Source organism: Eurytemora carolleeae, unplaced genomic scaffold, assembly GCF_000591075.1.
Source record: "Eurytemora carolleeae unplaced genomic scaffold, Eaff_2.0 scaffold11, whole genome shotgun sequence".
Taxonomy (NCBI): Eukaryota; Metazoa; Arthropoda; class Copepoda; order Calanoida; family Temoridae; genus Eurytemora; species Eurytemora carolleeae.
The window spans coordinates 223,600-247,571 of NW_019396030.1; the positions used below are offsets into that span (position 1 = coordinate 223,600).

Consider the following 23,972-nt stretch of genomic DNA (forward strand, 5'->3'; position numbering starts at 1 on the left):
TAAACAAGAAGGTTGCTTTTCATTAAATGTAAAATCTAATATTTGATAAAAATAAAAAAAATCATCTTCATTTTTGATAAAAAGAAAAAGCGATGAATAGATGAGGAATGTTTTCTCTCAAACTAGATTAATTAATGGATCCCGCTAGTTCATTATAAACATGAAAATATTTCCCCAACTAGGATAAATGATAAAATATTTAGAATATAAAATTTGTAAAATCTCTGCACAATTCGTCACAAAAAAGACTAGTATCTATCCTTCTCTAATAGAATTACCAAATATAACACCCCCCTTATTCATCCATTAAAAAAATCCTCACGAAGATGTTTGATTTGCCATTTAATCGTTGTTTTTAACTAATGGTGTTAAATATATGAAAAATTTAGGTTAGCAACTGTTTAATGAATTATAGTAAATGTATTAAAGATTATACTCCATGGGACGGAAATCTCATGAAAATCAATTAATTTATCATTAGTTGATTTAATAATGCACTGTTTTTGATTCATAGATTTGAGTTTCAATAACCGCGAAGTAAAAGTATAAAAATCATAAGTTTTCTACTTTTAAATCTTCCTATCCCTTTTCAACGGACACAAGTAAAAAAGTAAATCAAGGAATGAAATAATGCTCGGACAGAAAACGGGTTTCTAGGTTTGGGAATGTGATTATCCTGTGTGTTCTAATCATAATTTGTTTCTGTATCCTGTATCCTGTTTCATCAAGGATTTTTATGAAATTAGTCCTACATGTGGTTTACCCCGACAAAACCCTAGGCTTACATGAAACTTGACATCCATACACAATACATGGTTCCTGGTCATAATTCTAATTTCTTTTCTACTTCTACCAATTCATTATCTCCCGAACTCGAACTTCTTTTATCACATCCTCGCCCTCTAACTCTTTCCTTCCATCCCCGCCCTTCTAGTTCTCCCCCCACTTCCCGCCATCCTACTCCACCCTCCCTTTAACCCTCCCTCCAACCTCTCCCTACACACCCCCCTTCTACTTAATATATCTAATTAATTATTCTTAGTGATCATATAAACCATCAGTCTTTAAAGCTTGAAGTACCCAACCTCCAAACTACTTTTGGGATTGATTGTCAAAAAAGAGGAGAGCTAAATCATGTTAAGTTAGGATTGTATATTTTGCGCATCACTCTTGTTCTTGAGTTGTCTCTAATTATGGTTTTGTTGGAATCAGGCCCTGGGTTAGCTCTGTTGCTTTAATATACTAAGTTAAATACGTGAAAAGGTTTGATACTAATTTATACATGTCTAGCCAACAGTCTTGTTAACGCCTAGACCGGGCCCCTTGGTTTCAATGGTTAAAAAAACTTAATTTTAAAGTTAATATATATATACATATAAAATAAAATACGTATTAAATACTATATTTTGTTAAGTAAAAATGTGCACCAAATACTATAAGAATAGGTCTGGAGTACCGCCCTTCAAATCCTACATAAAGAATAAATTAAACCGAACCCTCTTGACTAACAACTCAATTAAGCATGAACTGCTGTGGAAAATACAATGATGGGATTGAAATGATATCTGTCAAGTTCTTGTTTAAATCCGTCCCAAGCACAGTATACAGAATATACTTACTTAGTTTGGTAAATTGAAGTCATTATTTATAAATATATGTTAACTGCATACAATTCTACGTTCTTTTCAGCCATTTATTCAACTTTTTCGATTAGGAAAATTACTCGTAAACAAAGTAATGACCGTTAATCATTATCCATCAAAAGCAATATATAAAAGAACATCAACACGCTCACACAATGTAGAGTGAAAATAAAATCTAATTAGTGTAATGTGAAATCTCAGTCGATAAAATTAAAACCGAGCACCGCGACTAAGATAGGGTAGGGGGTCGGGGACTGTGACCACCTGGATGTGTAAAGATGTATTTATATAATTTTATCAATAGTTTCAGTATTTTCTTTTATAAAACAAAATTTAACAAAATGAGAGGGGGTATGTCGACAAAGCGAATTCTAAGAAATCGCCAACCTCTTAACAAATAACTGTTATAAAATAATTTTAGATCAGAGATTGGTTTCTTTCTATATTTACGGTCAATTCATCATAATATGTAAAAAAAGACAAGTTTTATTTCCACAATATATTGATGATTTAACTAGTATTATACGCTATAGGATTAGTTAGGTTCAGGTTGCTCTCTGTATATTATTGTAAAGGATTAGAAGGAAACTAGAAATCATTAGCAACAACATTAAATACTGGAATGCTTCTGAGGGGTTATGTATGTGAGGGGGAGAGGGGGGGGGGGTATCTTGAGGCATATTTTTTGTGGTGGGGGAGGGATCTTTAGGGAGGAGATACCCAGTGGGAGGTTGGAGGGTTCCATGCTTCAGCTCCAGCAGGGAGAGGAGAGAGGTGAGGGTATTAACCTGGAAAAGGAGTTGGGAGAAGATACATTAATCTCCAGGGGGTGCGGGGTGCAGGAGTAGGAGAGTAAAGGAGATGTTTAGATGGGTAGGACGGGATACAGTAGAAGATATTAAGCATGGTAAGACGGGATACAGGAAAAGATAACAAGAAGTAAAAAGAAGGGATACAGGGGAAGAAATTTAGCAGGATAGAACGTGATACAGGAGACGTAATTTATCCGGATAGGACGGGGATACGGGAGAAGATATTAATCCGGATAGGACGGAATTCAAGAGCTAGAAGTGTAGGACGGTATACAAGGGTAGTAATTTAGGAATACCGGAGAAGATACTTAAGGAGAGCTGAGGAGAGTTTATTGGACTACGTAGGAGAAGAATGACAGAATAAAATGTAAATAAGATTTGACGACATCAGAGAAAATTTGAAGGACGGAAGGTTAAGAAATAAAGTGTTTGAAGTGAATATCTGGAAAATGAAGAAGTATAAAAACTGGAAAGTATTATCAACAAGAATGTATGAATAAATATCAAGGATTTTGATCAGGGCGTGGGGAGAGAGATTCAGGAATGCTGAACCTAGACTGGATAAGAATAAACTCTGAATTAGAACGAACCCTACAAAAAAAACCTACAGGGAATTTAAAATAAATAATCGTCTTGCTGATAATTAATTATCAAGTTGGAGCCAGGATATGAACCTTTCAACTCAAGGATAGGTCAAAGACCAACTCTAACTAATGATGGTCATTTTAAATTTTACTTGTCCAATAATATGGTATCCTTACACTCTAAATCACCCCCCCCCCTCACACACAAAATGCTAAGAAGGTTGCTTTTCATTAAATGTAAAATCTAATATTTGATAAAAATAAAAAAAATCATCTTCATTTTTGATAAAAAGAAAAAGCGATGAATAGACTTAATCTTTAATTAAGTATAAACTGACTACGCTTACCACTGTACTAACCACAATACAAGGGGAATAAAGAAGATTTTAAACTTGTATTCAATATCAACCCTTGAAACCAGACATAATCTCTACCCAGATGATAAATATAAATACGAGACCAGCTCCAGGTCCTAATGACAGCACGCGACAGGATCAGGGTTTAACAAAGAGCTTAGGTTTCTATTAACTCGGCGTTCCATAGATCATGATAGATTGAAGTCGGGGTTTATTAAGTAAGAAACATGGCCAGCATTTGCTTCACGGATTAGAAAAGAATAAACAGGGATGACAGAGCAGGATTTTATAAGAGTAAAATCAAATAATGATCTTAGCAACTGTCACCAATTCAACATTTGGCCTGTGGTGCACAGTGTACAAAGGTTTTTATCTTGAAAACTGAATATCTTAATATATTTTTGAAATGATCTTTATTCCCATTGAAGTCCTTATATTTGTATTCTGATAATATGAATAGAATCCGGGATAAAGATATATCTCTAAACCCTCAATCAAACAATGATTGAAGGATAAAGGATTTGACAAGTGGAATGAATAAAAGAATGTCTGAGAAAGATAACAACTAATTTTTTCTTTTATCTTACAAGATAAAACGAAAGTTTTGACACAAAAGTTGAGAATCTTATTAGTTTCCACTACAAAAGAAAGATATCAATCCCAATACAACTGTCAGGAACTAATCTCTCATCAATATTCAATATTTCTTATTAAAACAATACATTCAGCCATATCCCCCCCCCCGGGGGACGAAACAGGACTATTGCGTACACCCAATTAACACGATGAAGTTTTGATAAAAGATAAACCTGGCCTGACGGAAGAGAAAGAAAGGAAGGGAGGGGGGAAGGGGGGGGGGGTAATCTTATCTGCTCTTTATGCATGTTTGACTTTGAATCTGTCTAAAAGAATTCCTGCATGCTTGCTTGACTCAGTCCTGTTTGAAAATAATCTTGATGCTAGTTCTAATTTTAAATCTCACAAGACAATTTTCTCTTATTATTGTTCTAAATCTTGATTTAAATAGTTTAGCTTTGATCTCTTGTTGTAGAATGTTAGTGAATACTGTTTAGATATTTTGCATACATCTGTCAGTGTTATTGCAAAATCTAGATTAGCGAAGCAACAGATTTCAGCTCCAGGGCTTAGTTTAAGATCTTAGAATTCAGTAAGGATTTACAGGGTTACATTTTAGGGTTCTCTTTCAGGATTTCATCACACGGATTATCAGGATTAATCTTCAGGGTTGTATCACATGGATTTAGTTTCAGAATTAAATTATTAAAATTAAGTTTCCGGATTAGATTATAATAATTTTAGAATACGATCACACCAATTGTTTGATCGTATCCCATTTATATTTCAAACTAAAACTTCTGCTAGATTTAATAGTCAGCATTTAAAATATCAAAGGTTTACACCATCAAGTTGCAAAGATATAGGGATGCGAAATTTAGAGTTTGTGGCGAATGTTCATTTCAGGATTTACCCAAACTAGGTGAGCAAGAATGAACGAATGAATGAATTCTCATACTAAAACCTAGACCCAGACATGAGTGGGAGAATTTATATATCTTTCCATCTTTTCATCAATTAGGTTAAATAATTGGTATATATTTCATGATTCAAACTATCAGCGAGCAGTCCTAACCTAGACCTGGAGGAGGAGCAAGGTTACATCTAAACACAGGAGGGAATAGAAGTATTATTGATACAGAAGTACTAAAAAATACAATCAAGAGTTAAACCAAGAAATTGAAAAAAATAAAACCTGGAATGAAAACCACACTCATACACACAAAAAGATCTTAGTTTATAAATAGAAATTAAAATCTCAACATTAAAATAAATAAATAAAAAGAATTGAAATTTAATTCCAACGTAAGAAAAAAGGTTTTGGGTTTCTATAAAAATGTATGTGTGTATGTATGTATATTGTATAAATAATCTTTGTGAAGAAACAATCTCAAGAACTGACGAGGGTCAACCCAGACCGAAATATATTTTCAATAAATGTGGAACTAACATCTACTTTTTTACTCTACAGAGGTTTGGTCCATCACCATCACTGAATTTTAAAGCAGAGTACATTTCTGGATATGGGCATTGGGTATATTCATTACAGGCATTGATGTATTATTTTCTATGTTATTTTGACCTTTTTATGTCTAGTTCAAATAAGAGCTGAATAGATGAGTTTAATAGTGGAGAGGGGGGGGGGAGATGGAGAATGGGTTGAAATGAGTTCAGGTAATGGGGAAGGGGAGGGGGTGTCTCTAGTTCGTGTGTTAAATGAAAGATAAGCAAGACTAAAGAGTTAAACGACAATAAAACTAAATTAGAAAGAATAAAACTTTATATTTAAGAATGCAGCACTGTCCAAAAGAAAACAAGCCAAATATCTAAGATTTTATCGTAAAATTCTCCAATTACGGAGATAGTCTGGAGGAACCTAGGACAGAAGAGGAATTTGATTGGATCTAATCTCACCGGGAAATCATTTAGCGTATCGTTAAAAATAGAAAACTGAATTAATTGTTTTATCACAACAAATGTATGTATGTATTAATATTATAATAGCTGAAGTGTCCGAAACGTTGCCCGTGGAATTTCAAAATCAAATATTTCGAAATTAGGAATTTCAAAAATAAAAATTGATTTTTTAGCCTATGTTACCCTCAGGGTACCCATAGGTTCCCTTAAAAAATTCCAGCCAATTTGATCTAGCCGTTTGGCAGCTATAGCTAACATATGAGTGAAGAGCTTTATTATAAAGAAAGATATAATTTTCTTTCTGATCAGAATGCATCGCTTGATATAAATAATAGACTGTAATCAGATTTAAGATACTAGTATTCAAGATATGATTATACAGGTCTAGACTTGTGTCTACACTGGAGTAAAAACATGTTTATTTTTCTAACCTAGGAATATTAGATTATGTTCAGTTCTCCTTTATACACACCTAACCCTAAACGAGATAAAAATATTCTCATCAGTGAAACAATATCAGTTTTAGATCTCAGGAATGCACCTGATCAGTGTTATTTTTTAAAAGTAATTCAGGAGTCCAGACCGAAAATTTGCAAAATTAAGGTAACAATTTTAAGTGAAAATAATTTCAGAAATGATTTTCAAAAATTTAATACCTTTTAATATTTAATTTGAAATTTGAATTAAATAATTTAAGAAATAAACAAGCTAAATTTTCCAAAATATAAAAAAAATTTAAAAAAGAATTATTTTAAAACAAAGAAGGGCCCTCAAAAGATAAAAATAAAAAATTTGAACAAAATTTAGAAATGTCAAGACTTTGTCAAACAAAAAGATCCAAATAAACACAATTTTTAATATTTAATGATATTCATAATAAATCTTCAATCTAAAATAAATCAATTAAGAATTGAGTACCACGTAACCACCTCCTCTCTATAAAATTAGTTTCATAAAAAACTATCAAATTTGAATAAAATGCTTGATAAAAATTAAATGATGTGAATTCATGTTAAACCAAGTGTCATATTTCCATTTAAATTTTAGCTTCAAGTTTGGAGAAAATTTAGAATTATTACGAGGACTGAATCCAACAACCCCAGATTATAGTAATAAAACAAACTTTTAAGTTGAAAATAGGTTTAAGAATAGTGCAGGGGACGTAATAAGCGCTTTAAACAAGTTTGTAAATGTTAATTCAGCCCAGCTAAAAGATTTTTAACATTTATACTTCACAGTCAGGCAATCCATTGAACCAAAACTTAATATAGATAAATATACTCTGTCCCGCCACCCTGCTTTTACTAACCAGACAGACAAGAAGAAATTGAACAGAAATGTATTCTTAAAATTTAATTTAATAAAAGTTGTTCTTTAGGTTGAGTATGTCCGTGCAGGTTAGAGGGGGAGGGAGTAGTCAATCAATCAATCAACCCATGACACGTTCTTTGCTTGAAACTAAGACATGTAAAAAGTTGACAAGCTAGGAGTAGGTACAAGTAGATTAAAGAAAACTCAACAGAAACTTGACACTTTCAGACACTCCCAAACATTTGACCAAGACACATAAAAAGAACAAGGAGTAAAACTGATCAAAGTTTAGACATAAAAACCATCTCTTCCTATTCCAAGTCCATCCAAGAATACCCGGAACATTGAATATAATTTTGGCACTGTCTATTTTAACTGGAGTAGTATATATTTCAGTATTTTATGTGCATTCTTCAGAACCGAACCAGGAGATCGGGGGACCGGGCCGGGGGGATATATACCGAAGAGCAGATCTAGGGATAATAGTGAAAAAGAATAATAAGAGGAAAAATCATCATTGATTGGGGTCAAATTAATTAATTATAACTATTATGGATCGATAAATACACATGAATATTAAAAAAATAATATTAGAAGACACAACAAATTTATAAATCAAAAAAATATTAATTGGAGATTAAAATTGTGTAATGATGAGGGATTCAAGAGTATTGTATTGAATGAGGTATAGTAGATGAAATATTGTATTGAATGAGGTGGTAGATGAGAATATTGTATTGAATGAGGTGGTAGATGAGAATATTGTATTGAATGAGGTATAGTAGACGAAATATTGTATTGAATGAGGTGGTAGATGAAATATTGTATTGAATGAGGTAGTAGATGAAATATTGTATTGAATGAGGTATAGTAGATGAAATATTGTATTGAATGAGGTATAGTAGATGAAATATTGTATTGAATGAGGTATAGTAGATGAAATATTGTATTGAATGAGGTATAGTAGATGAAATATTGTATTGAATGAGGTATAGTAGATGAAATATTGTATTGAATGAGGTATAGTAGATGAAATATTGTATTGAATGAGGTATAGTAGATGAAATATTGTATTGAATGAGGTATAGTAGATGAAATATTGTATTGAATGAGGTATAGTAGATGAAATATTGTATTGAATGAGGTATAGTAGATGAAATATTGTATTGAATGAGGTATAGTAGATGAAATATTGTATTGAATGAGGTATAGTAGATGAAATATTGTATTGAATGAGGTATAGTAGATGAAATATTGTATTGAATGAGGTATAGTAGATGAAATATTGTATTGAATGAGGTATAGTAGATGAAATATTGTATTGAATGAGGTATAGTAGATGAAATATTGTATTGAATGAGGTATAGTAGATGAAATATTGTATTGAATGAGGTATAGTAGATGAAATATTGTATTGAATGAGGTATAGTAGATGAAATATTGTATTGAATGAGGTATAGTAGATGAAATATTGTATTGAATGAGGTATAGTAGATGAAATATTGTATTGAATGAGGTATAGTAGATNCCTACTTTAGACTCCCCCCCCCCAGAAAACTTAAATGTTGTGACGAACAGGTGTTAACTGTTCAAATTTAACCCGATCCATCCTCTCTTCTTATCTCATGTATACACTCTCCGCCATCATAAAAACACCGACATTTCAACATGTTTTCCAAGTTTACAAAACTCCAGTATTTCAACCTGTTCCTTACCTTGAATACTTCAGTACCGACGGGATCAGTTTCGTTGAGGTAGAAGGATTTGGGAAGACGTTGAAAGGTTGGATAATGAATATTATGAAGAAGAACCGGGTTTGACTCTGGTTCCAAGGATCCTCTGTTATTCTTCTCCGCTTCAGCCATCAATTCCGTCAGCTTCTGTGCTACATTAGTGTTCCTACAGTTGAAGTCTAGCATGCGTCCTTCCAGGCTGGTATCCCTGTAGAACCCCTCCGTCTCAACCAGGTTTATCTCTATCGGCATTACGTCGGCAAAATGCTGTCCATCAGTGGCCGTTACGTTTAGGATCCGCCGTTTCATCGGTAAACGTCCTAGATCGCACTTGGCACTAAGAACACCTGTTGTTTCGTCCAGATAAAAACATCCGTCCGCGTTCCCAGATACAACCCTGTAGCTGATGATGTTCCTCACGTCGTAGTCGAGGGCGGAGAGGGTTATGATTTCTCCTCCCAGGGGTAGGGACCTGGAAACCTTTCCAATACATCCGTCTCGCTCAAACTAAAATAATTACAGTAATTATATTTCTTCTAAAATATTCTTAATAAACATAGTTCTAAGGGAGGATGTATATTTATTGTTAAATGTCGAAATGAACCGATTTTGTTTTGACAATTGTGGGGTTGAAATAATATTATGAAACTAAGCAATAGAAGCGTGTGAGACAGATAATAATTAGTAAGCAACAGAAGGAAGAGGGGCCAGGGGGGGTGTGAAACTGGAACTTTTAGGGGTAGAATGAATCATTAGGAGGTAAATATTCTAGCTCTGCAGACAGTGTATCTCAAGCTAAAACAAGGAACAGGAAAACCTGCAGGACGGATATTAATACGGGGAAACAAGGTTTACCCCAGCAGAAAATTTTAAATTCTTTGTTAAAGGTGATCTATTACGTTTAATCAAAATTAAATTTGTCATGCTTTTTTAAGGGATGTTTTAATCGTCAAAACATATGGATGTTAATTAATAAAGAGACTTAATATTAAATATTATATTGCCTAATTTGAAAAAACACCCTGATTAAATACGTGTAACCTCTAGAAGAGAACTGAATAATTTCCGTAAACCATTAGAATCTAGATATTTTGCTTATATTTTCCACCTTAATGCTTTCTGCACTTTTTTAGATCCTTACCACTCAATCACTTTTTAGACTCCCCCAACTGATCAACACTCTCCCCGTCTCTACAAGCTCTCTGCTCTGCAACCCTTTTATCTTTCTTTAACCCCTTGCTCTGCAACCTTCAGCTTTCTTTATCCCAACTTACTCTGTAACCTTTTAGCTTTCTTCATCCCAACTTACTCTGCAACCTTTTAGCTTTCTTCATCCCAGCCTACTCTGCAACCTTTTAGCTTTCTTCATTCCAACTTACTCTGCAACCTTTTAGCTTTCTTCATCCCCACTTACTCTGCAACCTTTTAGCTTTCTTCATCCCAGCCTACTCTGCAACCTTTTAGCTTTCTTCAACCCAACTTACTCTGCAACCTTTTAGCTTTCTTCATCCCAGCCTACTCTGTAACCTTTCAGCTTTCTTCATCCCAGCCTACTCAGTAACCTTTCAGCTTTCTTCATCCAAACTTACTCTGCAACCTTTTAGCTTTCTTCATACCAGCCTACTCTGCAACCTTTTAGCTTTCTTCATCCCAGCCTACTCTGCAACCTTTCAGCTTTCTTCATCCCAGCCTACTCTGCAACCTTTTAGCTTTCTTCATCCCAGCCCATCTGTAACCTTTCAGCTTTCTTCATCCCAGCCTACTCAGTAACCTTTCAGCTTTCTTCATCCAAACTTACTCTGCAACCTTTAAGCTTTCTTTATCCCAGCCTACTCTGCAACCTTTTAGCTTTCTTCATCCCAGCCTACTCTGCAACCTTTTAGCTTTCTTCATCCCAGCCTACTCCGCAACCTTTCAGCTTACTACAACCCCCTTCCTCTGAAACCTTTTAGCTTTCATTAATTCCTTGCTCTGCAACCATTGCCACTTTCTAAAACCGCCCCTTTCCTTTGCTCTCTTCAAGACAATCCCCCTTCTTCTGTACCCCCCTTCCATTTCTCCAGACCCCCCCCCCCCTGTGCATTGAACTGAAAAGTGCAGAAGATTGAAGGGATGTCTAGCATGAACCCTGCCTACAGAGGAAAAAGTACTATTGAGCCTATATACAATATATTAACCAGATTTGACGAGCAGGAAACTGACATGTGAAAACTTTTTATATTACGCTGACTCCCCCTCGACCATATATGTCAGGTTTTTTTGTAGCATATCTACTCCAGGGTTCAGACACATTAAAAAATCATGTTTACAATAAATAAATTTTTCTTATTCTCATGGTTTCCAAGTCAACAAGTTTTCCCGGCCTACTCTATCCGCAGTTTGTTTCGGAGCTTATTCTTTGTATACAATACTTTACACTGTATTTCACTACTTCATGAGTCAGAAATGCTCCTTCCTATTCCCTCAAGTTAATACGCTACAGATAAACTAACAAAAAGAAAAAGGGAAAAACGGGGATTAAAAGTAAGAATCCATCTTATTTTGTTTCGCTCTGCTCATATCTGGTGAAAAAGAACTACTGCGTAAAAATACCAATTGGAGGAGAGGGAGGAATTTTGGGATTAATATAAAGTATGCCCCTAGGGATTCTAATAAAAGTTGAAAGACTATATAAATGGGTTGCCAATGCAAAATCGTTGAACCAGTTAAAATGCAATAAAGCAGGATTTAATATTTGTGGAGACAGAGCTCTGATCTCTACTAAACCTAGATTTACATATTTAACTTGAATATAACATTGAGAGAGTTGAATTTAGACAACCCTACGGAGTACTGAGAAGTGCTAAGGAACAAGAGAGGAAACCATAAAACTACATTTCATCAAGCAACATTGTCATTGTTTTAAAGAATGTCGTTAACGATTCACAACCAGAGGCGTATTCAAAGGGGTAACTATTGTGGCTAAGCCCCCCCTTGACCAGTGAAATCTATTGATTTCAGGGGGGTTTTATGCCCCCCCCCCCTGGACAAATTCCTGAATACGCCCCTGTTCACATTGGAAATCTTTTAACATCCAAGAAACGATTGAGGCGTTACAAATTTTGTCCATTTTCTCAATTTTTTTTGCAGAAATCTCAGTGCACAAGTTATCAATTTCAAAAGGAAAATATAGGTAAAAACATCTTCGTCATATTTATTTCATATTCAATCTCAAAATAAACTCAAATAATAAACAGTGATTTTAATTATGTAAGGATTTGATAATGTAATAAGGAATAAATAGCACGTTTTTTTCTTTACTCCGCGCCAAATCTAAGTCTTTTTTGGGGTGTCCTAAATCTAGTTTTCAGGACGTTACAACCCATCAGATACCAATAAAAACTATGACTTTGAATGCATAAAAGACGGTGAAATTGGTGAATTGATATATATCCGTAAAAATAATATCAAAATTACATGTATTTTGTTCCCTTGCAACCCAAGAAACCCCTTCTATTAACCCTTCTCAAAAGAAACCTGTAACCTTTACAATGACTATTCTTCGAACAATGATCTAAGAAACCTGGACACAAAAACAAACATTAATGCGAGGAAATGAAAACACGGTTCAACTCCTCTACTGACAGATATGTAGATTGTAGTGCTAATATTTGTTTTTACTGCAAGGCTTGAGTGGTGAACAAGTGCTTTAGAATGTGTGAGAATAATCTATGAGTTTGTGATGTTTAAAGGATTGTGAAAATAAGTACGAGTGTGTGATGCTAGGAGGTGTGAGAATTATCTATAAGAGTGTAAGATGCTGATTGGAGTGTGAGAATTATCTATTAATTAGTGTGAGACGCTAGGAGAGATGTGAGAATTGTCTATGAGTGTGAGAATTATCTATTAATTAGTGTGAGACGCTAGGAGAGATGTGAGAATTGTCTATGAGTGTGAGAATTATCTATTAATTAGTGTGTGACGCTAGGAGAGATGTGAGAATTGTCTATGAGTGTGAGAATTATATAAGAGAGCATGAGAGGCTGAATAGTGTGTGAACAATATCTCTGAGTGTGTGAGATGTTGTATGGGTTGTGAAGAATATATATCAGAGTGTGAGATGTTGAACGGCGTGTGAATAATATTTATCACGGTGTGAGATGTAGAATGGTGTGAGAATTATCTATGAGAGTGTGAGTTGTTGTATGGAGTGTGAACAATATATATCAGAGTGTGAGATGTTGAATGCAGTGTGAGAATTATTTATGTAAGTGTGAGATGTTGAACGGAGTGTGAACAATATATATAAGAGTGTGAATTATCTATGAGAATGTGAGATGCTGAAAGGATTGTGAACAATGTGTGAGATGTTGTATGGGTTGTGAACAATATCTAAAAAGTGTGATATGTTGAATAAAGTGTGAATTGTTGTATTTAGTATGAAAATTATCTATGAGAGTGTGAATGTTATTTATCCATGCTCATCATCAAATTGGTTGAACTTGAAAAACTGTTTTTAACAAAAACATATATGCCAAGTTTGCATGTAATTATCATTACATCATATCTTGAAGGAGAAGGGAGAGGGTGTTAGAACGGTTAATTATTGTTTAAGGGTATATTTATTAATTTTTTATATAGGTATATAAATGTTCTTTTTTTGTAATCGACTTTAGAAGATAACTTCATAATCGGCCGTTAGACGGGATACATATACATCTCAGTTCTATTTTGAATATAGCATCTGATAGGCTATGGATCAAAAAACCCCTATTGGAAATGTTAATTAACATGATACAACGTATAAAGTACCTATGAATCTACACAACGGCAATAAATAAAGATTAAAAAATGTTTTTGTAGATCTACAAAATATCAAAAATCAATAAATCATGAATCCGTCAGTATTATGCCTAATGTTAAATAATCACGAGATATAATCAGAAATAGAAAATTCAAAATTGAATTTGACCCCGGGTATATTTATTCAACAGCCTCAAACCTGGACAAAAACTAGAATAATAATAACTAACAAAGAAAATATTGTCAAAATGTATTTCTGAGATGATTTAATTTAATGATTGAACGAGCATGTTGGCTTATTTATGATTTATTTATGATTTATGGCGACACTCTTATCTTTAAATACAAGAACAAGAATCAATAATATTCAGGGCTAGCCAGGTGTCAAGGGGAAGGGGGAGGGAGGGAGTAATGTGGTTGAGGGAGCAGGGGAGGAAAGATGCTAGAGGTTGGATAAGGGAATGAGGGGGGAGGGGGTTGAAGGGAGATTGCGAAGTTTTAAAGAAGAAAGATTGGAGTTTATAGGAGAGGATAAACTAGAGAAGATCATTATCTTTAAGCTTAGCAAATATTTCGTGAGAAGATCCTTAGCCCTTATTCAAGATGATCCATCGAGAGGGGGACAGAGATATTATTTCAAGATTGTAAATATTTATAAATTTAAGTACCTGAGGTCTATTATCGTTAATATCCTTGATATGAATCATCAACTTCATCTCCGACTCTCTACGGAAAGGAGTTCCCCAATCACTTGCTCGGATAATCAGATCATAATCTCGTCGTGCAGACTCGTAATCTATCACGGAGCGGGATTTAATCACTCCCGTGAAATGATCAATTTCAAAGGGAAGTTCGTCCGCGTGAATATTTACAATACTGTAGGTTATCCTAGAGTTCTCGCCAGAATCTAGATCCTGAGCATTTAATCTCATAACACGCGTCCCGGAAGGTTCGTTTTCATTGAAGAATATCTCCTTCTCTTTGTTCTCAAACTCAGGAGTGTTATCGTTCACGTCGTCGATGAAGATACTGACACGGGCGGAGGATTGTTTTCTCATCCCGGCATTCGCCATATCCAGGGCGGAGACGGTTAGGGTGTATCTACTCTTAGTCTCCGCGTCCAGAGGTCGAGCTACGAATAGAACTCCGGAGAGAGGATCAATCCTGAACTGATCATCTGGGTTACCAGCAGTTATCTTCAACACAACCTTGGCGTTCCTACCAGAATCCAGATCGGTCACCTTAACACAATAAAAACATTTAATATTTAGATCAAGTATCTCAGCATTACAATAAGTTAACTCAACGAGCGTACCACTGCTTTTATATTTTCAATTTGTTTAAATAAACAACAAACAATATAAAGAAGAAACTATCGAAAATATATTGTTTACGATGATAAAACATAAATGGATTTGATAAAATGAATTTTTTGTGTCTAGAATGAAAATATTGTACTGGTTTACAAATTGTTTGTTTAAGTTATAAATCTGATTTAAACTTATTCTTCACAACAATTGAAAAGGAATATCTTCAATCCTACCCACACTTGATACTGTAATCCTACTCCTCAATCCTACCCAATCTTCATACTTGAACCCTACTCCTCTATCCTACCCACACTTTATACTTTAATCCTACTCCTCAATCCTACCCAAACTTGATACTTCAATCCTACCCACATTTCATACTTGAACCCTACTCCTCTATCCTACCCACACTTCATAATTCAATCCTACTATACTTCTATTATTCACTCTTTATTTAATCCTACTCAATTTCCAATCCTTTATTCCTTTCTTAATCCTCACTATTTAAGCCTTTCTACACTTCCCAATATTTACTAACATTTAGTTAAAACCCCCAATATACCATTTACTGTTAAATTCTACCTATTTTTCACTTTTGAATATTACTACCTACTTTTTAACAATGCCCACTTGTCCAACCATCTTCATTTGAATGTTAACTAGATAAAAACTAAAGTATTAAACAGAGGCAATGCTTTGTTTCTCTTGATGGAGCTTCATAAATAACGAGAAAAGAATAGTTGAAGGTTTGATACTTTACAAGAAACTTTTCATTTAGCAAAAAATTGTTCAAACATTTCACTAGTATCATATCTATATAAGCTTTGTACTTAAATAGGTACCCCGTTAAACCCAACTTTTACAATTTCTCTTTTCTTCAATCTTTTTAATGACATTTTCACTTTTAGGTAGTAAACATGATTATGCTTTGNCACCTTTCCCCTCGCTCTCTTGCCTCAGGAAATGCAAGATAAAAACAATTAATCCCTTTCTGCCTGAATAGGTCGAATTACTTCGTGGGATTCTAATAATATATTCTGAACACTGATCAATGCATATAATCTTAGTAAGACACTGATCAATACATGATCCATGTATATTTTTTATATTAAATTTGATGAAAATTTGCGCAAAGTGGCAAAATATATTCAAAGTTTTTTTGTCAGGGAAAATACTGCATATTTTCAAGAAAAATTTGACATTAGTTAAAGTCCCATTTTAGTTTTTTCAGCGCTAAAATATTAATTTACCAAAAAACTAAATTTTATTCCAGAATCCATAAAAACATAATTCCTAAAACCCTTTAAAAACTGAATACTCCTTCCTAGTTTAATCTGAAGGAAATGAGGGAAATTTTCTCTGAAGCACGAAACCCTGAAATCAATCTGCCCCCTCCTACCAACCCCAACACAATATAAGATTTGTAATTCAATCATTTAATTATAATTTCTAGCCAGGGGAAACCAAATATGCCCCCCTCCCCCCTCCATAAATGCTTCACGCCTAGAATGTAAACTAACAACTAACAAGATTGTACATTGTACAATATAGATCTAGAACCTAGACAACAACCTCGGGAAGAAGAAATGAATTTATCAAGTTTGAATAAATATCTGAGGAAAGTCTGACGGGACGGATAATACTGGGACACGGTGAAATATGTATTCATGAAACCAACCCGGAGAGTTCAGGAGACCCGGAGAATATAGAGAACCAAGGCTTAACTCCGTGTAATAACAACCTCTATTGTAACTAATATCAAGACAATAAAATGGATAAAAAACTTATAATAACCCAACCCAACCCAACAGTGTAAACAACAACAAATAATTACTCTTTTGACTTTTCCCCCGAGACTAAAGCAGAGCTCAACCTCCAGATTTAATTGTCTTCTTTATCTTTTTATTCTGGCTTTTCCGTAGAACTTGTATAATGAGAGACGGAAGAAAAGATAGTTAAGACAAGCCTAGATATATTCTTTAATTCGAGCTGAATAAAATTTTCTCAAATTTACAGCTAAACTCAGAGAATAGTAAAACGACACAAAAACTTTCGGAATTGAAATTTATTTTAAATGTTTGGAATAAACAGAGCATAAAGTAAAGATTACTCAGGGAATAAGAATTTCCTTCATATCTCTGTATCCCCGCAGAAACAGAGAGAACGGGATTGGAAACAGGGGAATAATTGACAGAAAGGGAATTATTACACAAAAACCTCTCGTTTTTTACAAAATAAATCTTTGAGAAGTGTTATCTCGCTACATCTTGAAACAAAAAAGGTCAGTGACAAAAGCAAAAATTTTGTTTTTATTAATGTTAAAATAGATTGGGGACTTTTCAGCCTGAAAAAAGACAAATATTACAAAATGTAAATGAAACACACGAGTGTATCCAAGTTCTACTCCAGGGCGTGCAGTAGTTTAAAGAATATAAAATAAGTGGTTTCCAACTGCTATAAAGATAGGGGAGCTGGAATGAGACTAATTTATCTCCGTTGGATAATTTTATATTGATAAATGTGAATCAAGTTTTGATTCCAGGATTAAACGTTATTATTTCATCTTGATTCATCGGGTTTAGAGTTTCATTGTTTTATACCAGCATAAATATCAATTAATATAAAACAGATCATCTGTCCAGGAATTAACAAAATTTTAACGGATTTTCTAAATCAACGCTCTTCAAGTTTGACCGTTTCATGAAACTGAAACAATTCCACGAAAGGCCTTGAAATCCGCCCACTCATTTTCAAGCTTTTCACAGGCAAGAAGGGAGGATAAAGTTCTGGAAAGAAAGACGGGAATCTCCACATATTCGAAGGAGAGCGATGAGCCGCGGGGTGGTCTATACTAGTTCTATCTCAATTCTAAGAGAATGGGGGGGAGGAAAAAATAGAAACGTTCCAACCAAGATATTGTGGATTTTTACAATGAAATTAATTGAGAGATGAATAGGTTGGAGGGGTGGATACAATAAGAGAATTGATTGAATATATAGGGAGGAGAATCAGAGGGAGTAGGATACAAGTCAAGAAAGTAGGTAGGGGGGAGTAGCATACATTTGGAGACAGTAGGGTATGAGTGGAGGGAGTAGGATATGAGTAGAGAGATTAGGATATGAGTAGAGGGAGCAGGAAATGAGTGGAGGGAGTAAGATATGAGTAGAAGGAGTAGGGTATAAATACAAGGAGTGGGATGTGAATAAATGGAGTAGGATATTAGTGGAAGGAGTAAGATATGAGTAGAAGGAATAGGATATGAGTCCAGGGAGTAGGATATAAATACAAGGAGTGGAATGTGAGTAAATGGAGTAGGATATGAGTGGAAGGAGTAGGATATAACTACAAGGAGTGCGATGTGAGTAAATGGAGTAGGATATGAGTGGAAGGAGTAGAAAATAAATACTAGGAGTGGGATGTGAGTAAATGGAGTAGGATATGAGTGGAAGGAGTAGGATATAAATACAAGGAGTGGGATGTGACTAAATGGAGTAGGATATGAGTGAAGGGAGTAGGATATGAGTGGAGGGAGTAGGAATTGAGTGGAGGGAGTAGGATGAGTGAAAGAAGTTGTTCTTAAATTTAGTGGATCTAGAGTGTAGAAATATATAAACTGAAAAGTGGTCTCCATCGTTTATTTCTAATCTGAGTTGGTTCAACCTTCCACCAACTATATGAAAGAAGTTAGATATGAGTCATGGAGGGACTAGGATACATTTGATAAAATTGGAGTAAGGAGGGAGTAAGATTAAATAAATGGAGTAGGATACGAGTTATGGGATATGATTTAGGAATTTAGACGAGTGAGTGAAGGTAGCGATGTCTACGAATAGTCTGAAAAATGCAAATAGAATAATATTAAGATATTTCTACCTTAAGCCTAGTTAGTGGAGTGTTTGGAAGAGCAGATTCTGGAATCCTAACTTCGTATTCTTCTTTGTCGAAGACTGGTGGGTGATCATTGAGATCTGCTAGTCTAACATGCACTTCTTTATAGCTCGACCTAAATATTTTAAATGTTAAATTCATTAATGTCTGCAGCAGCAGAGCTCAAATTCTACATTTTCAACATTTAAAGAAATTGGAATACTTTGCATTGCACAAAGAATAAAACAAAACAAAAAATCTAAAATTATCCTTCACTGCTAACAGTGCACTGTTGCGACCAAGGATTTAATGCAAGGAAAGTTATTTCAGAGGTGTACGCATCTTTTGTACTGCAGTGTACTGTCACTGGGCGGTAATGTAAACACAAGACGGATGTCGAAGCCTGACATGGGATCCATGTTTCACATAAATAATCAATGAAAAATTCTGGTCATAGGAAACTATTATGTGAATTATGAAAATTATCAAAATTCAATGCTTTTAACCTCCTCGGATACTAAACGAACACTGAGGAATTTTTCTTGTTTACAAATTCCGCCCAGAGAGAACTGGTTTCAATATGTACGCAGAGTATACGCAACTGCAATTAACTTTCCTTGCATTACATTCTTGCATAACATATTGAATTCTTCATTAAGAAAAATTGATTTATAAGAAATTTGTTTATACATTTATTAACTCTTAGATTTAAGATTCGTTTCCATATAAATTATACTTAACCTTTACATATTTACATATAATATAAACCAAGTGTAAAGCTTTCAAGCTAAAGGTGAAAGGTTCATGATTAAAATTTGAAACCTGAGGTCTCTAATATAAACCTGTAAACACAGGTCTACTACAAGCTAAACATGAAACCCGGAGCGATAAATACTTTTATACATATTTAATTAGAACCTGTAAACTATAAACACAAGAATTTATAGGATAAAACTCGATGTCGATTAACATGCGAGTCTGTAAATACCATTTTTCACATTACACTAGGAAATATTTTACCATTTTAAAATCAGTCCTTAGGATCCGGATCCGTTGGATCCGCAACATTTTGGCTTACCGGATTCGGATCCGTAAAAATGAACGGATCTACGGATCCCGATCCAAGGGTCAAAATATCATCAAAAAAATGAGAGAAAAAATATTTTGCTCTTAAAACCAAAACCTGAACTGTTAAAAAATAGAGATAATCAAAAATGTCATGATCTCTGTGAGGTTCATTAAGTTTTGGTATTAAAAAGAATAAATATAATTTCAAAATTCTTCTTATGTTAAAAAAAAATCAGTAAATCTTAAAGAAATGTTCATGACCTGGATCCGGATCCATTTTTTTCCAGTGCGGATCAAAGATCTGAATCAAAATCAAATGGATCCTAAGCGCCGTTAAATATATATTAATATATTTGGTTATTGTTATAACCTATTACATATTGTTTGAACATTAATTTGCTACATACCTTGTCATATATTACTTGAACATCTTACTTTTGCATTACCATGTCTTTTATCAATTTATTTTTGTATTACGCTGTTCATGTATGTATGTAAATTTAGCTTGAACATTTTGTTTCTGCATTACCCGTCATACTTTGTATTACCCTGTCCAAAAATGTTTAAAAAAGCCAGTGTAATATAAAACTGAACAACTTGTTATTTAAGAATTTACTTGTTCAATTAGAAGTACAAGCTAAAGGTTGCTTCTAATAGTTGATTCTAAACTATTTCTCATTTCTTTTTATCAACTTTATTTCTAGAGTTGATATAAATTAAAAACAAAACCTGGAGTAATCTTGCTCTGGAGGATTATAACTTGCATTAAAATCCTCAAAAATAAATTAAATGAATTATGTTCAATGTAATATTCCCTTTTCGTTAATTAATGAAAAATAAACAGAAAGATATATTAACCATTAATACATTTTAATTGAAAACATCATGCATCAAACATATTTTAAAATTATATCTAGACCTTATAATCTGGTAAAAGCTTACCAAAAACATCAGGGGGCCCTGACCCCCCCCCCCCACATGTGCACATCCCTTTGTATATATATTGTAATAAGTACGGTATACAAAGTGTAAGGAATGTATAAGATGAATACAGGATCAGCTGATCGTATTCTTACAATACAATTTACAATGATTCACGGTTTAAGTAAATATTTCCTTTTGTGATTCACAAATACCTCTCTTCATTCACAATACATACATACAACCCGTATTCTGGGTCAACATGATAACATTTATTAACACCTTCTAAAAAAAGAATTATTGAAAAAGTCCAACGGTTTATTTATCAAATTAGGCAACACAGGTCAGATTTAAAACCAATATACTTTTTAATGCAATTTTAGTGAAAATCAGAATAAAGAAATTCTGGTTATCTCAATGATATTTTGTTTTCCATTTATATATTTGTAAACCCACGTACTTGTACATAAATTCAGTTTATTTTGAAAAGGCTTAACCACCTAGACAAAAAAATTTAGAAAAATTTGCACAGCTAATCATCTAAAATATATTCTAGATCAATTACAATTTTAAACATGTCCTCTTTACATACCTGGGTGGTATCCCATTATCCATGGCTTTAAGAGTGAGATTATATCCTTTAGGAGCTATCTCTCTATCCAGTAGTTTGAGAACCTCTATATTGAACTCGGAAGGATCAGCTCCGGGTCTAACCCTAAAATGAGCATCAGGATCTCCTTCAATGATCTCTAGTCCTGCTACCTCTCCGTGTTGACCCGGATCCGGGTCTGTAACATGAATGATCGCGTATATATCTGTATGGGATTGTTCCACTACCTCGGGAAGATGTTGAATCTTCATAATCGGATCAAACTTGTTCACTTGCTCCACAGAGATAGAAACCGTGGCTGTATCCACCCTCCTTGGACCATAGGAATAAACAGTTCCTCTATCCCTGGCCTCTACTGTTATCCTATGGTTGGGTTTCTCACTGTACACAAGATTCCTAGCTAGAGATATAAGTCCTGAAACCGGATGAATTGTAAACATATCCGTATCCTCTGCAATACTGTAGTAAATCTCTCCGTTAATTCCACTATCAGCGTCCTCAGCATTTACCCTGAGAATACTGGCATGTAAGGGATGATCCTCTGGAACTGAAACCCTGTAAGAGGAAGGATTGAAGAACGGATCAAGATCATTAGTATCCAAGATCTGGACATTCACAACCGTACGAGCTTTAATATCCCGAATCCTATGCCGGGTTGAATCACGAAAAGTTGCTCTCACTGTTAGCTGATAGGATTCAGTTCGTTCTCGGTTGAGAACATTTATATTCCCGGTTCGGGTTCGGATGAGTAAAAACACAAAGTTTCCGACCTGCTCCGATTCAGCTTTAAAAAAGAATTCGTGGTCACCGTCGACAATCTTATATTTAATGTTAACATCAGGATCAGCGTTGAATATTCCCATTTTTTGGTGGGATTCCACATACACCTTTCCAACACTGTTCTCACCGATGGTTGCGTTGTAAGATAGACTTGTAAACTGAAACTCTGAACTCTCTTCTAGATCAGTTTCAGTCAGATTTTCTTCAATATCTACGTCGTCGTAGTTTAATAATGTATTACAACTAGAGATCACTATAAGCTCAAGAAAAAGAAGGATTTTTAATGGAGGACCAGGCCCCCGAGGGTCCAGGTTTATCAACATTTTAAGCCTGTGTCTAGGGCTAACTGGCCCACAGACTGGACTACATTAACCTACTCTTGGTGGCGGTTGTCTGTCTACTGACTAAGTAGTAGTGAGCAGGCCGGGACGTCTGGTCGGAACGGTACACCCGGCACAGCCTTTCCCTCATACATTCCATTAAATAGTTAGATTTTTTATATATTAAAAATACCCAAATTTATTTCCTATTTCTTAAATTTTTATATGATATATTTACAATATAGCATAACGTAAACATAGGTAAAATTTATGTTTAAAAAATGTTCAAATTGTAGGAAGGACTGAAACAAGACACAAACTCTGCTCTCTCATAGTAAAAAAGTAATAAGAATAGTATCATTTCTTATTTCTGCTCCCGTATCTCCTGCCTGTATCATGCCTTCGTATGATTTCTACAAAGAACCCGCTGTTAAATTGCTAGCCCAATTGTTCTGGGTCAACATTTGGCGAGAAAGTCCTAACAAAAATAAAAAATTTAGTGACCTAATAAAGTGGTTTTGTAAATGTAACAAAATGTTTATAAATATATAAAATATATTGCCTATATATACAATATACATAAATATCAAATAAGTTTTATAATCATTGCATACAAGCAAAAAAAGAAAAAATATTGTCTTGTCTGTTGTTTGTATCCAAAATGACAAAACTGGAACTCACGTGACCCCAGGGAAGGTTGATGGACCAGGGGCGGATACAATGGGGGGGGGGCGGGGGGACATTCGCCCCCCCCCCCTGACTGAGATTTTGAGGCAAAAAATGTTCCCAATTTGATAAATGTTATTGTTAACGATAAATTTAGAATCAGAAATTTGTAAGAAACTAGACTTAAGTTATAATATTGTTGATATCTAGTAATGTTCCTTAATCAATACTCATCTATCAAAATTGTAATATTGTTCCTAATTTTCATGCATTTAAGTATAGCTAGTAATTTCTTTTTGTTCTTAAATTGCTAATGTTCCTATTATTGTTCCTGTTCCTGTGTCCGACCCACCTTAAATCCCTGTCCTAATCCTATATTTTTGTTCCTAATTCCTGAACAATCTGTTTATTGTTCCTAAATCCCTGTCCTAATCTTTTATTTTTGTTCCTAATTCCTGAACAATCTTTTTATTGTCTTAAATCCCTGTCCGAATCCTTTATTTTTGTTCCTAATTCCTAAACAATCTTTTAATTGTTCCTAAATTCCTGTCCTAATCCTTTATTTTTGTTCCTAATTCCTGAACAATCTTTTAATTGTTCCTAAATTCCTGTCCTAATCCTTTATTTTTGTTCCTAATTCCTGAACAATCTTTTAATTGTTCCTAAATTCCTGTTCTAATCCTTTAATTTTGTTCCTTAAAATTTAAAAATCTAGT

At 34.2% G+C, this 23,972-nt stretch overlaps 1 protein-coding gene across 1 annotated transcript in view; it reads right to left on the reverse strand.

Moving 5' to 3' along the window:
- Positions 1–22,671, reverse strand: part of LOC111695760 (fat-like cadherin-related tumor suppressor homolog) — a 42,666-nt gene extending 19,995 nt beyond the window's left edge. The window contains exons 1-4 of the mRNA XM_023465191.1: positions 21,473–22,671; positions 18,898–19,027; positions 14,383–14,955; positions 8,915–9,439 (exon numbers count right to left, since the gene is read on the reverse strand). Of these exons, the coding sequence (XP_023320959.1) occupies positions 8,915–9,439; positions 14,383–14,955; positions 18,898–19,027; positions 21,473–22,593 (2,349 nt within the window). The 5' untranslated portion in view covers positions 22,594–22,671. The remainder of the gene's footprint in view (positions 1–8,914; positions 9,440–14,382; positions 14,956–18,897; positions 19,028–21,472) is intronic.
- Positions 22,672–23,972: the final 1,301 nt, after the last annotated feature.